Source organism: Anopheles coustani, chromosome 2, assembly GCF_943734705.1.
Source record: "Anopheles coustani chromosome 2, idAnoCousDA_361_x.2, whole genome shotgun sequence".
Lineage (NCBI taxonomy): Eukaryota > Metazoa > Arthropoda > Insecta > Diptera > Culicidae > Anopheles > Anopheles coustani.
The window spans coordinates 91,563,761-91,581,771 of record NC_071289.1 but is presented as its reverse complement, the minus strand read 5'-3'; the positions used below and the strand labels follow the sequence as shown (position 1 = coordinate 91,581,771).

At 48.1% G+C, this 18,011-nt stretch overlaps 3 protein-coding genes across 3 annotated transcripts in view; all 3 read right to left on the bottom strand.

Annotated features, from left to right (window-relative positions):
- LOC131266936 (protein glass-like) overlaps window positions 1-2,191 on the bottom strand; it is a 54,946-nt gene extending 52,755 nt beyond the window's left edge. Inside the window, exon 1 of the mRNA XM_058269632.1 lies at window positions 1,717-2,191. Within this exon, the coding sequence (XP_058125615.1) occupies window positions 1,717-2,191 (475 nt within the window). The remainder of the gene's footprint in view (window positions 1-1,716) is intronic.
- Window positions 1-18,011, bottom strand: part of LOC131266950 (2-aminoethanethiol dioxygenase) — a 395,883-nt gene that overhangs the window by 215,387 nt on the left and 162,485 nt on the right. The gene's annotated exons all lie outside the window — the stretch shown is intronic.
- LOC131266955 (peritrophin-1-like) lies at window positions 8,847-9,638 on the bottom strand. The gene is made up of 2 exons (XM_058269656.1): window positions 9,600-9,638; window positions 8,847-9,532 (listed from the first exon to the last, which is right to left on the bottom strand). Exons 1-2 carry the CDS (start codon window positions 9,607-9,609, stop codon window positions 8,886-8,888), a joined length of 657 nt encoding a protein of 218 aa, XP_058125639.1. The 5' UTR covers window positions 9,610-9,638; the 3' UTR covers window positions 8,847-8,885.

Here is an 18,011-nt window from a genome sequence, read left to right as displayed (position 1 = left end):
ACGTCGGAATGGTTCACGTCCGGTAAATTTCCTTCTGTATTTCTTGCCCAAAATGAACTGAACCTTTCACTTCATTTGACTTGCGCCCCTTCCACCTTTCCGAGTTTGCGAATTTCCAATTTTCAGCCAAAGCAAACCGCCCGTCACTGATTTTCCGTCCCTCCCCACCGAGTTCTTGGCGCAGTTTGTTTTGGGAATTCCATTCTCCCGCGTCATCGGGAGCTCGGTGTCCAATTGGGAAATGGTGTGAAACGACCGATTCCTCCGAAGGAGAGGAGCGCGCGCGCATTTCCCCGGCGGATCGGAGACGCCGGGCCAACGAAACGGAAACAAAAAAAGAAAACACAGCAACGCACCAGAGGCAGAAGCGATGCTTTTAAATTCGGCTGCTTTATTTTCGTTTTATTGCCAAACGGTCCGGGAGCCTCCATTTTCTCTCGCGCGCTCGTTCGACCCCAGTCGTTTTCACTCCCCCGGGATAGGCCAAAGGGCCAGCGTCGTTCCGTTTTTCCCTCTTCCGGTCAGTACAAATGTTCGAAGGGGGGCCATTTTTATTTTTCACCGCCACAACCGTCGCTCCAAGTGCGTGTTAATGAAAATGAGCTCCGTGGACTGTTGGGGTTTTCCAACCTCGCAAGGAACCGGCCCGAGTGGTCAGCTCGACCGAACAAAAAAAAAAAGAATCAAAACTCCATTTCGTGATCCAAACATTTTTCCTTCTCCCATTCCCTCTAACGTGTTTACCAGCCTCCCCAGGGGAATGGTGGACGGCAAAATAGCATTCGGGAATCGAGTTGGTCCGATGGAGACTCTTTTTTGTTGCTTCGGAGTGTTTTTTTTTATGATCATTCGGAAAATGGGGCAAACGGGACATGGCTTTGATTTTGATTATGTGTACGATGGAAAATGGCACTCGGATCAACGGTGAGGGGTTCCTGGGGTCGGCGGGTTGGCATTGAATGGTTTTTTATGTGTTTATAGATGTTTCTTTTGATGCAAAATGAAAGGTGAATTTTAACAAAACGCACACAATATAAAATAGAGAAAGTAATCCTTATCTACCAGTTGATAGATGACCCAGGCTTTTATCTTATAAGAATTAAAAGGTTTAAAATGTTGCGATAACGGAAGGAAACAGAAATGTCCCCATTTTTCCGAAATCATTACACACCTGGTAATGTTCGCCAAACACTACTTTACATAGTTGACATCGTTCTCTCCCAACTCCAACCAAAACCCCGTGGGAAGTGGACACAGGTCACCGGGGATAAAAAGGAAAGCATTTCTCCACCGAACAAAACCGTCCACGCATTAGCATTGTAATGCGTATCACTTTGACCATCAACAGGAGATTACATAAAGTTATTATAGAACCGCGTGCGCCGTCGCCATCATGGGACGTACGGTGTGGGCTAATAGGACGCCAAATCCCATCGACCCATCCACAACTACTTTCCGAGGGGTTTTGCGTCAGACTGCGGTGTTAGAATTCGTGGCACGTGCTCCGGGACCGTCGGAGTTTCTTTTCACCAGCGTAACCAGAACGCTGCACGCCAGGGCCTGGCTGGAGGTCCCACACAAACGCTTTGCCACATTACCTAATCCCAATTAAATGGAACAACCGGGACGACATAAGATACATGCACGATTGCACGCACGCACCGGGGAAATGAGTGTGGCACACTTTTGGGACGAAGGTAAGGTAACGGAACCTACCGTTGTAGAGGATGGTTGACTCGCGCGTCGCCGCTTCCGGCGAATGCGGTGGTGGACTGGGAGCGGTGGCACCGGCCGTCGGTGACGATGGACCCCAACAGGTGGCCACGGTGCCGGTGGATTTGCTGCTGGCCGCCGTTGCCGTCGCCGCCGCCGGAGAGTCGCCCACGACGTCGATTTCTTCGTCCTCCTCGACGAGCTCGGAACCGCTCGCCTGCGGTGCTTGCGGTTGACTACATTCAGGCGCAACCGGTTGAGGTGAACTGCTACTATTACTACTGCTGCCGCTGTTCCCGCTACTGCTCGCGGGCGATGTGGAGAGGTTTGTGGAACTGCTGCTGGGTGAAACGGTCGAGGAGGATGTGTCCACGTCTTGCACCGAAGGCGCACTCGATTCACCGCCGGTTGGTTGTTCCTCGGCGCGATCCGGCCACGGATAGGCCTTCCACTTTTTTGCCATCAAACATCGCGGCATTTTGGGAGGGAGTTAGCTTTCTTTACGTTCGCAGCGTGAAACTAATGGGATTCCTGGTCACCTCCGATACGTGTGGGACCGTAGGGATGCTTAATGCACTCGAAGAAGGGGTAGAGATTGTGTTCAGGTACTTCTAAATACTGCTTAAAGCGCACAACTGCATCGTCGATTGCGGATCAGTCGCAATTCCTTCGCTCAGCGGGGGAGGTTCATGGCACTATACCTGAAGGATGCTTAGGTTCGAATACTTCTACGACTCGTTCTTTCGGGACGACGGGCACTACCGGTTGCATCCGGATAGGGACACGGCACGCTGGAGCTGTCGTATGTGTTTGTGCTTGATTTGAACACAATTCGTCTCCCCAGCGCAACAGAACGTCTTTTGCAATTTGCTGGCCTCTGTTTACTTTTCCACTTCCGTCTTCGTTAAGAAGGATGCCTTCCCATCTTTAGGGCGCCACAAAACGTGCCAAAGGCGCAACCGATTCCTCAGGAGGATACGGAACCGGAGTCCTCTGCGCCGGAGCGCCGTGGAGGGAGATGGAATAAATTTTACTCCCCGGGACGTGACACAGATACTAAAGAACTTTCGAACCGACGGCAGAATCGGAATGGCTGCCAGGGTCGACCCGGGGGGGGACCCGGTGGAAGGAAGGTGCGCACAGAGATCAAGCACGTACACTGCGGATGAACGTAAGAAGAATTGCAGTCCTTTCGGTGGTGGTCCTTTCCTTTCCTCCTTCTTTTTTCCACAACCAACCAGCTACCGGATGAAAGATGACGAAAGTTCTCGCGGCCAACCGGTTTGCAGTATTCCGGTGGGAAGGCGAAAATTTCCAGAAAGTCCCCAACGTGCCGCAGACAAGTCACCGGTTCACAAATACGCACACGAAACTTCCGAACACGGTTTCATTCAAAATTGCACATCAATTGTTGTGCTACTTCCGGCTTTTTCCACGTACACACACACAAGACGAATGCTGCAGGGTGCACTGGCAGGGGTATTAGGAGCAGTTGTTTAGTCCATCAAACAATAGTTGACTCAACTTTCGTTACTTAATTCACACACAATCCACCGATTGAATATCCCGCGGGAAGAACCGGAAACGGAACAATACTTGGCCAAAGGAAAACAGTTACGGCTCAGGGATTTTCACTAACACAAAACAGAGCTGGTATCCATCATCCGCAGGGAGGCTGTCCGTTTTCCGACCGGCTCATGTCCGGGTGTGACGTGTACACGAGTTACGACGACGAGGAGTGCTTTGCTAGCATCGAAGTAGGCTGAAATCGATGGATCGATTGCATCGCCCAGCAATGACTTGCCTACCAAGACTTGCTGCGTTGGCAACCAGGTTTGCGGTTGCTATTGCTTTTTTTTCGGGGCTTTATTGCTTTTCCGTATTGCTTTTGGGTTTCGTTTCCTTTGACCACTATGCCGCTACGTTCTCTGGGTTCTATGATGTATTGCTCAAGGGTTTCTTACAGTTTTACGTTCCTACTCTATTAACCCGATAGATACGAAGATGTAGTATAGTTCCAGACTTGCAGCGCAGAGTTTTCGATACACTTGGGCGTTCAGCTCAGTTTCAGAAGACGACAGAACAGAGTTACAGTTTAGAGAGTTCGTCAAATCGGTCGCCTTAGTAGAAACGAGTGACAGGTTGGGAGGTAAGTATAGTTCGTTTGAGGTCACCGATGGCCATAGCCACGCACTACTGAGGGGCTGGCAGGCTGAAGAAGCTGACCGGGTGAGCGCTTACAGACAGTGTACAGAGACAGACGACCGAAGGAGGCGACGAAGAGTTATCCAGGCGGGCCTGGTGCGGCCTCGAAATTCATCCGCCGTTCCGGGGTGTCGTACCTTAGGGGTAGACGATGGCACCGGTCGGCACCGAGCATGGACCAACGCCGTTGCCGTTGGTCTGCATTAGTACCAGCTGAGCTTCGGCATGCCGGTGCCGCAATCCTGAACCCCTGGAGCTGTTGGCCAGGGTATGTCGGTCGGATTTGTAACACACCATCGAACCGTTCGACCGAACGGCACGTGATTTCGCCAGCAATGTACAGGCAGAGGCTCGAAGCGATGATAGTAAGCAGCACATTCAAATTTTCACTCAAAAACAAACACTCGAGACACGCGCGTGGGTAAGCGATTGGACTAAAACTGAACGGACACCAAACACGCGATAGCGTTTTTCACAGTTCTTTACGATTTCATTTCCACCTGACACCTGATAAGGGGGCGCGCCTGCTGTGATTGGAATCTCACAGCTCACCGAGTACGATCCACCGCTGGACCACTTTCTTTCAATAACCAATAGACGGAGTCACGCAAGCACAAATGCCACCAATCTTCCTTCCGGTTTGTTGTTTTCGAAGATGACAGCGAAAGAGATGAAGACGAGAGATAGATGAGCACGAATCAACAAAAAACTCCCCAACACGGCACACGCGACAGCTGACGAGACGGAATGCGGATGCCGCGAGGTTCGGTGGAGACGCAAGCTGCTTCACGTGGGGCTGGCGATGTTTGATGGTGATGAGTCTCTCAGCCTCCGCCAGCAGCAGCCAGTTTTAGTCCATAGGAGATGGCAGAATGTGTACACAAACGGAAAAGTTGATACAAGAGTGATACGAGAGAGAAAAAAGTATCGGCACGACACGACCGCACTGTACGAACCGTCGAAGGCGTTTGAATCCTGGCCGGCGCCGTACGGTTGTCTTTAATATCAAACCGACCAGCCAGCGTTTCCATCCGGTGCCGAACGTGGCGAAGGATCGTCCGCGCCGACTTCGGGCCACGGCTCGTGTCGCACTCGTGTATTTCCGTGCTTCCGGCTGTCGTGAGTGAGTGTTGGTGCGGGGTCCTTTCGCCCCGGCAGGTTCGTGCTCGCAAGCAAGTTGCAGTCACCGTATCCTGCCGGAGGACGTCCGATTGCATGCAAGTTTCAGAACCCACTCTGCACAACCAGGCTACCTGTGGAGGAAGCTGGAATAGGATTCTTCGACACCCGTTCTCCCTCTCTCTCACTCTCTGTTTTGAACAGCAACATGTTGATTACCAACACACACGCTCGCGGGGCGAAGGACTCAATACAACGCAACAATTGACAGCAACAGTAGGCGACGGGATCGTGTTTCGCTGAAGCCAACAAACGGTTTCTGTCAGTGTGTTGAGCTCGGCTGCTCCAGGATGCTTGCGTTCGGCTAGAACTTCCCCTCCGTTGCGCAACGGACACATTCGCATGTTTGGTGTGTGTGGTACGTGTCCTCGGGGGGTTGAGCAGGAAACAAAAGTTCTGATCTGGCCACCCTATCATGCTGCTGCGTGTGGTTTATGCTTTATGCTCTGCCGATTCCTTCCTTTCGCTCGCAAGCATAGACACCATCTTTCTTTCTCTCTCCGGCTTTCTCTTTCGTTCCTTCTATTCCTACTCGCTGCTCTATTCTATCAACCTCGTTACGCACGCCTGTTGTATCTCGTTCAATCTCGTTTATTTTGGAACACTTCTTCCGGCTGACGTAAACGGCACGTACCGCACACCCTTTGTTGATATCTTATTTCATCCCTTGTGTCCTCCGCTTCGCTTCTCTCGCACATCTACTTGGGTATCCTTCATCCTTTCTCCTTTCACATATTGTTTCCATGTTTACTTCCTACTTTTCCGAGGCTATCCTATTCTAACGCAACACACGATTTATCCTTACTCTCCTTTGATTGTGCATCCATTGCAATGCGGTTTCTGCCTGTATCCTTGCTCATCTCACGTCTCATCGTTGCCTCACTTTTACAAGGCTTTAAACGCATCCAACGAGAACAGGGAACAGGCCTACAAACTTATGGCACGCGCCCAGGACCTCTGCTTTTCTTTTGCCCTACCGTTTTGCGTTTCATAAAGCAAGAGTTTCTTTTCGTACGTTTTGTCCCTTATTTTTGTTAAATTTACATAAATCTCTCAAGTACTTGGGTTATTACCTTGCGTTCTAAGGTAAAACGTTAAAGATGGAACTGTCATGTCAATACTATACCAGTAAAACTAACAATTGTTTCTCATATTCACTTGGCCAACCTTTTCTGGTAGGAGAAACGAATAAGAAACATGATGTTCTTCCTTTTGATTCTGTCAACTCCGTTTGGAGAAGGAAGGTGGATTTTATGTTGCGTGAACGGCCGGTTTGTTCTGTAACTGTCCCCGGGGCCACGGCGTTCCGGTCTATGGCGCGATGATTGTAAATCGTAGCCAGAGTGTCGATCGTTGTGTTGGTGTGTTTTACGTTCGCCAGACCCAAGAGAGGGTACATTGTACAGTCAAATTTGGGGGTTGATTTAATGATTGCGGTTTCAACGTTTCGTTGCGGATCGCTTTCAACTGGGTGACTAATTGCCTGGCACGTGCCAAACCGTTTAGCTTCACAAACGAAACTAACGTTGACGATTTTGAAAATCCAACAATGTCCCGGTTTTGGTGTTTTTTTTTCTGGCAAATAACATGTTGCATATGGTTGTATACATTATATTAGTGTTTGCTGAAAACAGATCAAAACATTCACATTTCGTACGGCATTTTGTTTGCATAATTCTGACTTTAGTAGTGATGTAAGGTAAATTATCAAAAGGGATAAAAAACATTTTATGCTACTCCGTGACTGAAATGTCATTACATCACTGTTTGGCTCAATCAAGTCCCACAACTGCCGTAACCAGAAAAGTAAACGAACCTCACGTTCTGGATAGTCTTATCGAAAGGTCACGTAATACAACGCACCAGAATTACCAGCTTGATGTCGTTTTTGGTACACTAGTGGTTGAAACTCCGTGCGAGTATCACAGCTTTATTGATTTGCTAATCGTATGCCTGTTCGAAACAAAACGTCTAACAAAAAACTGACCAACAAGCGCACCGAACTCTGCCGATACTTGCTTACAGCTAATGACTGAGGAGAAGTTTGTTTATGTAACAGAATTGATTGACCGTTGACCGAGAGATCGGATGAATTCGTGCTTAATTTTGACCCCAATTGGCTGTAAACTCGGCAGCCGTATCCACCAGGGCTGCCATAAATTGTTGAATTTTCGATACCAGTTCGTTGATCGTCGGCTTAGCTGTGGCTTCCTCTGCCGGTGTCGTTTCCTTCACGAGCTCGTTGGCTTCCTCGGGCTTGGCAGCGGGCTCTGCAACGGTGTCTGCAGCGTCCACCGTATCCTCAGCACCTACAGCCGGTGCGTTTTCCGATGTGGCCACCGGCTCCTCTTGTGCAGGGGAGGCAACTTCCGAGACCGTCTCCGATGTCCCGGCAGGTTTATCGTTCTGTACTTCCGTGGCTACTTCTTCAGCCTTCTCACCTTCGGGCTGTACCTCAATGAAGGCAACGTCTTGCACGGCCGGGTGTGGTACATCTTTCACCTCTTGTTCCGCTTCCGCCATACGAGCACGCCTCGGAGAAGCGATCGTCACGGATAGCGTGGCTGCTAAGAGCAGCATGATTGCTACAGCTTTCTGCATGTCTATAACGACGGAAACTCTCCTTATTAATCAGGTATTCTCTCTTTTCGATTCCAAACACGCTATTTTACCTAGGCTGGGTATTATCCAATCACAACACTGTACTTTTCAATGATCTAGAGCAGGTACTTTCGATCGACTTAGAGACCGCGTGCTCTTCACTAGTCGATACTGCGAATAGTAAGACGCTGTGTTGACGGACAGCGATCCTGTTATATAGGCTTCTGTTCTTTCGCGCACCTCGCCGCAACTATGAAACAAACTGTAATAACCGTCCTACCACAAAGAATCGACGTGCGCCAGTGGACGAGGTGGGACTAAGAGGCCATCTTATCACCCAGCGCGACTCCGACTCAAAACATACGCGCCCTGGAACGTGCCTGCTGGTGTAAATATGCGACGGTTCTAGCCACTGGGACAATCCAACCAGTTCTTCAGTTGTTTTCTTTTCAGTGTCTCCACCTGCACGACCTCCCTCCGCTTAAGAGGTCCACACGTGCTTTGCTCATAGATTAATCGGCTTAATTGTACAATGTAAACCATTCGAATGCGAAATCTAATGACGTTGGATTTATTTCCGGCTGGAAGAGAAACACCAAAATTACAATTAAGAAAAGTTGTAATTGGTTTTAAGTACAAACTGGTCAAATGCAAACCATTATATAATTCAATCCATATTATGTTTCATGAATGGCGGAAATTGCTGACTCGTCTGTCTATCTAACCAGTCGTTGTACGCAGACACAAATATAAAACAAAAAAGACCAAGTACGCAAATCTGCTGACCGACATGCTTATGTTTACCAACAGAAGGTTGTCGCTAGGCATGTTTATACTTCACCAAGTTTATGTTTTTGTTTGTGGTTTTATTTCCCGTGTACTTTTGCTTTGTTTAGCTTTAACCCGACGCTTCTTTGCCAAAACATGGTAGTATCAGTCATGAAGAACTAGCGCCAACACAGGAAGGGGTCAGTGTTGAAGTCTTTCCGTGGTTGACAAGCCTATTTCCTTTCCGCTGTTCTTTTGTGAGTATATGAATAATGTTTTTTAAAATGCTATTCAAATAGAAGAATAAAAAGAAATTTTCTTCTTCTTACAATAGTTTTTCATTATGTCTTTTATTTCTAAAGCAAGAAACCATCTTCAAAAGCATCAATCGCAATGATCATGCATCCGCCATCGATGGATCAAACATTCAACAACATGGTCACGATCAGAACCAGCACCGAAGAGACGCCCTTAACTGTTGCACCTGAAGCCTGCACTGGAATTTCTGTCGTGGTAGTCACATCCTCCTCCCTTCGCACCCGGATGTGAGCCTCCGGAGCATCACCTGCTTGTGGTCCGTCCACCACACATTCCGCCTCACTGGGACGCCCATAGTCACACCGACAAGCCTCATGGTTCCAGTACAGCCTTTGCGGACAGCTCAGCTCGATGGGTCCACCGGGACTACACACGTAGAACTTCCGGCAGTCACCATGCGTCATAAAGACCACATCGTCTGTCGGATTCCATGCAATCGGACAGCGACTAAGCTGTGGAGGACACTTGCCGACGATTCGAGCTCGCTCTGATCTTAGTAAACTGGATGGTACTTTCTGCGACAGAGAACATTGTGCCACATCCGGTGGGCTACAGGTGGATCCCCGCGTGTTCCACTCCAACCCATCCGGGCAGCGCAGCTCGACTGGAGTGGAACCAACGCACGTCAGATAACGCGCGCAGTCGGTCGGATGTGGAAGATGTTGAGCAGGGTCGGAAGCACTCGAGCAGCGTGGAGTACCCTCTGGCAGACCGGCCACCAAACTCACCAGTAAGCTGATCCCAAGAACTATAAGGTAACAGGCACACATTTTAGTCTTCCGAACTTTCACCAACCTTTGGTACGCACAACTCACCTAAAACCATTATTCTGACCTTACTATTCCGATATCCAATCCGTTCCACTATCCGACTTTGGTGCGACTGATAAAAATCTCTCTTCTCAACTGCAACGTGCTCGGCTGATAGCAACTTTTATAGTACCCAGTCATCAGTTTGTCAACAAATACGCCATGTACGGTTTGAAGTGGCCACCAGCCAGTTAATCGATGTTTCCGACTCTGACGTGCAATTTGCTCAAAAATATTTGCTCGTGTGCCATTCGCTAGGAATGACACTTCCGAGGTAGAGAAATGTTTACGCAGTTTATGCACTTTATGATTATGAACACAATCATCTACATGCGATATATTTATGTAGAAGTAAAGGTCACGTAAAACATGATATACTTACAAGCTAATAAATTATTTTTTGTTTATTTCAAATCTTTTCAACTGCCATAACACAAATTTTCAAAAAACCATGGAGTGGAAGATAACACAACTAGTGTTAGGCTGAGCTGTTTCGTATGTAAACATATTCATGCACCTTGGTGCAGTTTCAAACCACATTTGAATCCATCTATTTCCCCCACCACTATTTCCCACCCTTTTAGAGCATCGCCTTGCATCCATTCAACCCTCGGTTGCAGCCAGAGAGAAAGAGTGAGAGAGAGGAAAGTGTTTTCCAAAACTACCAACGTTGACAACGGCCTCCCCCACACACGGAGGTCGCTTTTTCCCGTATCGAGATTTGATCCGGCCGTATCTCGCCCCCGGGGGTGAACCTTTAACCTCGCATGCTGCCCTTTTTAAAATACACCGTACGCCAGATTAAATTACGCATTCAAACGCAATTGGATACATTTACATAAATTTACACGCCACATTCCACCGCTTCGCACCGGCTTACGGTTTCCGATTGCGAAACCTTCAAGCCATTCGGGAGCGGCATCGGTGGGGGACGGGCCAATGTCTATTTCATTAGCTGAAACACGCAAGCTGCAAATTGTTTCTGTCACTGAGCCGGAGGGACAGATCGCCGGAAGGATGTACACGCGGCGCAGATACACCAGTTGCAGGAAAAACCGAACGAACCGAAGCGAGTCGATCGATAGATTTCCACCGATTTCAAAAGGGGTCAATCTCGTTCCAAGATGCTAATTTTAGCAAACGTCATCGCATCAGCTTTCTCCTGCTCGTTGCACATTGATTTGTTGTGAGGAGAGTGATCCATAATTTACATTTTGGATACTTTTGCTACGTCCAACACGAACTATGAGTTGGTATTAAACATTGTAACCATTGCATACGTGTAATAAATTGTCGAACTATGAACATCTCATAAATTCCCATAAATTCCCCGCTCTTTTCTGGGTTAACAAAGGCTTCCTATTTACCTTTAGCTACGTGCATGAAATTTATATTGAAATTGAAAATGGTACAAATGCCCGACAAGCGTCTTGCTACAAATCGCACGCTCGATTATCCTTGGACCGGGGCACTAGCACGGCCTCACAAAAGGAACCACCCATCGTAGAAAGCGTTACTTTTGCTCGGTTGACATTTTATGGATGGCCCTGCGCTCCCGATCCCGCTCCCACCAGCCCACCAGCCGCCAAACTATCGGCGGAAGGGTTCAACCCCAAACAGAGACACACATTTCGAGCGGGACATCAATCAAATCTCGCAAACAACGACCCGGCCAAAAAGCAACCACGACGGAAAGGGGGCCCCTTTTTTCAAGCCACTAACCGGAGCGACCGCAGACCGATCAAGATCCATTACTTCGCCATCGGCAGCCCTACACGGGGACGCCCCATCCCGGGGAGGGGGTCTTCAAGAACCCAAACCCATCGTGTGACGTTTTCGGAAGTGCTTTTCAAAATATCATATCACTCTCGTGTGGCCTGGGGGGGTGGGGGAGGTATCTGAGAATTTTATTACTATCGGTGGCTAAGAAAGGAACGAGTGAGAGAAAAAAAAGAGCGAACCACCGGAATTGTGGCGGGTTACCCAAAATGGAGACGTGTGTAATCAGGGGTCGTACGATTCACCGCAGTAAGATCTGTGTGAGCAGAGGAAGAGGGGGGCGTTCGTTTTTGCCATTTTTCGCCACTCGAAGGACACTCCCACGGGGAAGAAGTATTTACCCCGGGATGGATGGATGGATGGATGGATGAATGGTATGGTTCTGCGTATGGAAAAACTTCCCGCACCGACACTATTAATCATGTATAATTTTTAATAAACACAATCCACTGCAGCATCCAATCCCCGGGCTGGAGGTGCTTGTGCGAGCCGTGTGTGAGTGCACATGTACCCAAATGTGAGTCCGTCCGTGTAACCCACGGAACTGGAGGAAGGGTCGGGTGGCACGCGCGGCAGAGAGCACTTTCCGTGCAGAATCATTAATCACCGATATTACACCGACCGGGTATACTTAGTCGTTTCCTGCTTCTGTTGCGCCACGAGGCGAACTGATGTGTCGGGAACGGGGGGAGAGAGTGAGGTGAAGAGGGAGAGAGAGATGATTGTGGACGAAAGTGTCTCCATAACGTGGATGGGCGCGATGGATGTAAGCTGATGTAACAATATTTAACACATTTGAGCCGCGGTTGGGCGGACCGGGTCGAAATATCATATATTACGTCCCGGTAGCAGAGAAACCCGGACCAACTCCCAACGTCGGTAGTCTGCTCTCATCAGCGAGCGAACACCGGAGGGAGGTGACGGCGCAAAGTACTTCCGTTTCCGTTTTGAGCGCTTAGGAAAGAAAGGACTTTGGAGAGGGTTTTTTTCATCATCAACAGAAGGCGAAGGAAATCCCAGGAAGAGCATACAGAAGGAGGAGGAGATCCGCAGCCACCCTTTACCCAGGTCCCAGGTTCTCTCTGACAGGGTGGTTTTGATTTGTGTTTGGCAGGTTTTTAATTTATCACACTCCAGTCGGACAGCAACTGACCACTTGTTATGGGAGGATCGGACGATTTTCCGTGCGATATCGGGTCAGGGATTTCACCTGTCGCAGGATACGAAACGCCATGAAGAAATCTGGACAGCGGCTAAAGCCTTTAACAACTCCAAAGAAGGAGAGTTGCGTATGCAAGTAAAACTGTCAATAAACTGACATCAAAGTAGAAAATAAGATATTAAAATAAAGCCACTAAGAGCAATTCACTGTTCTACACAAAAATCTATGGATGAAGAAAAAACCTTTCCAAAAATCTCAACCTCTAAATCGATGCTTCTCTCGGTTGCTAGCCTCGTTATATTACCATCATAAATTGCTGACCACCGGCCGGATTCCGCGCCCAATCCCGCCCGGTGAAATATTGTCTATTTAAGTCACATTTTCCAAATCCTATTAAAATCAGTCTCCCCACGGTTGAGCGTCCCTTCCATCGTCGGAGGTAGGGTTCGATTGATCTCACACCAAAGGTTTATGTCCACCGTCCGTAAATCTCCCTCGTGGCATGCCCAAGGCATACATTAAGTTGTCATAAAAAGGTACCCGCTTGCTTTCACCCACGAGGAGCCCGTTCTCTCCACACTTGGGTGTCTTCTTTAAAAACTCGATGATGCGCACAGTGTGCTGTGTCCTTAAAAACTGTCCCCCTTGGACAGCAGTCTGGCGTGCAACCATCTCGATCGTGTTTATCGCCGGGGTTTTCCCCCTTTCCCCCGAGAGCTGGTCAAACCGGCCATCAGGACATTCCCGGGTTAATATCGTTTTTTGAAGGTCTTCATTTGCACGCACGCACAGCTCCGTCCTCCGGCAAATCCGCTTCTGACCAGCAGCCGGACCAGCAAAATGGCAGCAAATTTATTTCACAGTCTGGCTGCAGCTACCAGCTCTCCCTCTCCCTCGCTTCGGTTGTCCAGCAGTGTCCGGTTGATCGGGGTGGAAGCAACTCATAAAAATTCAGCCATGTGTTGAATTACATTTTAACCACCAAGCCACAGACGAAGACAAGGACTCAAGGGCAGCATCCAGCTGGCACGAGGACACGAGGGTACCGGTGCGGTACGTTTATGTAAAGCTGCATCGCCTCGCATGAACCACAAGCTGCACTCGGAGCTTCTGCTCGGTCACGTCCTTCGGGAGAACACAAGCGAGGGTTTTTTTTTGAAGGTCCGGTCAAGTTGGGTTAACGAAAACGAGTACCAGAATAAAAATGCATTAACGACCTTTGACATCCTATTTCGAAGTGTTTCTCTCCCTAAATGATTACGAAAAGTCTTGTAAAAGTAACGGGTAATGTAAAGCCAAGCATCAAACATGCTTGAAACAATACAAAGCATATTAAACTGACAGCAATATTCTCGAAATAGGGACACATATGAACAAAACTATCGAAACTCCCCAAAACTCATGGCACATGGTTACCACCAAGATTGATACATCACAATCAATTACATCACGGAGGTTGTGGGTCGGAGACTACACTTAAATAAATCACACTTTCCATTCCAACTAATCATAACCCTTGGCCACCCACCGTACCGCCCCGTATCGTTGGCAGAGCCAAGCATTCCAATCAGTGTAATAACTTAATTGATCACATTATTCATTCCAGCGAGCCGTCCAAACCGGAATGCTGGGCTGCACTGCGCCCGTCAAAACAACCGGGCTAAGAGATTGAATGGAGGCAAAGGGGGAAAGTGGGCACGCGGAAGCGACCACCGCCAGCACTCAAACATCCCCGGCCCCGAGGAGGGGTGGACAGGATCGAATAACGAAGATCAATATTTCCATATGGCGGTCTGGGTTCGAGATTTTCCTCGCCGAGGGAAAAGACAACAAGCCAGCCGAGGCTTCCTCGTGAAGTGCATGGGGGGAAGTGTTAAACCCGAGGGTTGTCTTGCACAAAGATGCTCCGGACGGTCGTTCTCGTGAGGGCCCGTACACCGTTACCAAAACACCGGCGGTTCCCGTTAGGTCCCGGGTTTTCCGTGAGCTTCCCGGCAAACAGGACATTAAAAATCCGAAACGTGCTGCACGAGCGTTTTTCGGGAAACGCAGTGGCGGAGGTGAAGAACAGTGGCACCGCGGGAGAGAGAAAAAAGGGTCGCCAACGTGGTCGGGGCATATTTACATAATTACACATCCTAATAGATTTTCATTAATAACGGCACCAGGAACAGAAGGGATGCTTTTATCCCGCCGTTCTTGGCTACTCGAGAACCACCCAGAAATGGTTGGAAAAACGGCTAGGGATGGCATCGATGCGCTGCCAGCTGACTGCACCTAAGCTGCACATGCCGCTGTGGGCAGGCTGCATCCGGAGGGCAAATCTTCCGGAATGGAATGTTGCGGTACCGAGGAAAAGGAATGAGAAAGGGACGAGGACACTTAAAGCACCCGATGTAGTTTGGGATTAGATTTCCTGAGGCTCGTGCCGCAATGTGCCAAATTTCAAAGAAGTAGGTAAGGGACAGGTAGGTTATGTTATGTAACCCCGTTACAAAGAACCGATTGCTTTTATAAAACCGATTTGATTTTAGTTCCCTGGACATTTTTCATAAAACTCCAAGTTCTGATGTTATGGTCCAGATCAAATTCAACGTATGGAAAATGGTGTGTAATGTGTAAAGAAACGCACAATAGGGCAGACCCATTCCTTGAGCAGCTAAATTCCCCCATCTGTCCTCGTGTCCCGACACAAGGTGCTCATAACTGGCGTGTTTGGGCGTTCCTCGAACAGTTGGTTCAAGTGTAACCCGATACGGCCGACCCGAAACAGATCAAACGGTATTTGGGACACACTTTCTAGTCCTTGCATAAATTGCGTGCCAGCCGTCCGAAGTGAGATGTTGTCGCGACAAAATGAGATCACACGATCTGCAGCTAGAACCTCGTCTGAAACGTCTTCGGGATCAGTTTTCACCAGACAGGCACCGTTTGCTCCAAGAGTGGCAGAAGCCATTCCGAGTGGTGTACAATAACAGTCCGTCTAGGCTCAGGGCTCGCATGGAAAATGCACGACCTAACCTTTGGCTCGCTGCGTTTTTGCGTCATCCCGTGGACAGGAATCCTTCCGAAAAACAGGGAACCCGGGACTCCCCGGGCTCGCGGAAGGGAACGCCGAACGCGTGCCTCTTTTGCTGCAGCCGGAACTGTTGCATCTGGCGGCACCTTTCCGCTTGCGTGGCAATCCCTTCCAGCTCACTCACCCCTCGCCGGCCGCGTGTGTTTTCATTCCACTCCGTTCCGATTCGTTTCCATTCGCCAGCTTCAGCCGCCAAAGGCAGCTCTAATATTTTGGTTCCTGCATATTTTCGTCCCTGCCTCAACGTTCTTCCATTCTGTGGTCATGGCACATTTTCGTCATTTGGGTGCCCTCTTCGACCTTTTTTGCCTTCGTTTATTCCCTTTGGTTTGCTCGCTTCAGCGGCGCGCGGTTCGTCCATCTGGTCAGAAGATATGGTGTGTGTGTGTATGAGATACGATGGATGAAAAAACAGACACCAAAAAAGGTCTTTGAACTCTGTACGGTGATGAGTTTTTCCTTTTTCATTAATTGTGCTTGTCCATGACGGAAGGACATTCCTGACCCTTGTAATGTATCGTAACTCAATTTCCATACTGTATTCATTTTCATAAACACAAACTATAATATAACTCACAAGATTTATCAAAAACTATTTGAAAAAGTTAGAAATGAATGTAAGGAGAGTTCTATTTCAGTGTGGCTTAGTAGTAGTCTGTTAAGACACTACGGGACTGACTGGGAAAGAGCGTCCGAGAGATCGAGTGGGTAGTCAGTAGCAGTTCGGAGTTGACAGTGAACAGTCTCGGTGAAGAAAGATCAAGGACCAAACCCGAGTAGAAAATAAAGCAAGGAGATAGAGACACAAGATAATCAGACGTGTGATTACTGAGATTAACATTGTTAAGTCCGAATTCTACATCACATGAATAGATAGTATGAGAATATTGAACAAGATATTCAACAAACGAATAAAATTCACCGCAAAAATCGACCAACCACATTCCCACGCGATCATTCACAACAAAAACCGTCATAAATGATTCCCTCCACCAATTCCATTAGACTTTTTCCACCCAAAATCGTTTAGCTTCCTCCCGCCGACAATGGCCAGGATCCCGGAACCGTACTCTACTTAACGACCGACGGCCACAGCAATCACCACAGCAATTATCGAATGTCGGTAAACTATCAATTTCGTGCCGCAATAAGGATACAGGGTTCACCATTTTTTTTATCATGCCATTGGAACACATTTTCCATGCGTGCGTTTAAATGATACGGTTAATTTCACGGTCAAAATGTGTATGCGTACCGAACCCCGGTGCAGTTATGAAGGTACTGTTTTGTCGTTTCTTTTCGCTTCCAGTGTTAACGAGCGAGAGAAGAACCTCGTGTAACCTTTCGTGCCTGCTTTTCTAACCAAAAAGGCAGTTGTGGAAATACGCAAAGCATAATCGCCATATGATTTGCCAGATGTTCTAACGGCATCACGTTGCACCGGGTCCTCGGTGCTGGACAGTTTGAATGCAATTCCAATAATGCACCCCCGAATGTAAAATGAATACTACCTAAATGACAACTGGCCATTACAGTTGTGCCGATTCAAGGGAAAACAAAGCGAGAGAGAGAAAAAAAACAGCTGGCAATGGTTCGTTGCAGGAAAGGTTCGCTTTTTGATGGGCATTTTATTCGAATGAAAAGTATCCCACAGTGTAGCGCAGAAATTGGGATGTGAAAATTCGATCATTTGGTAAGTGGTAATTACAACGCAGCACGAAACGATTGCGGTCACGAACGTTGTAACGGAATGTGGTTCAAAGGTTCTGTGAGAACCTACTTTGTCGGTGGTTACGATAAAAAGCCCTGAGACCCTTTTACGTGAAACTTTACGGTTTAAAGAGATCAACAGCAAACAACATACAGCGCAAGTGCATTTCGTGCAATTCACTTTCAAACCTTGGACCTACATTTATTTTAACTTGAAGAACGAAACGGTTCGAGCGTAAACAAGTAAACTAGTTCAGTTTTGCTACAATGTGACCGGCATTAAGGTTTTCAATTTGCCAACGCGCGACGTCAGGTTGGAGTTTCGATAAAGTTTTCCTTCAAACATCCCGTTGATGGCACAATAAAGCACACTGCTAGTAGGAAACTTCTATCCAAAATCAGCAACAACAACCCGAATCGGAAGGGCACACAAAACTTTACAAAATCGCGAAACTACCGGAACCGGACGGACGATGATTGCGAGCTGCGCAGTTTACGATCCATTTGAAGTAGAGATCAAAGCGAAGAAGCAACCTACCGTTGCGTCGAATTGAATCAAACGTGAGCAGTAAAAGGATACATTCGGTTTGAGGAAAACAGTTTACCTTTGAATTGATGCAATAGGAATCGGAGGCAAAAGAAGGGCGTTTTCCCTGTCGGTGAAAAAGGGAAACTTAGCTATGAGTCA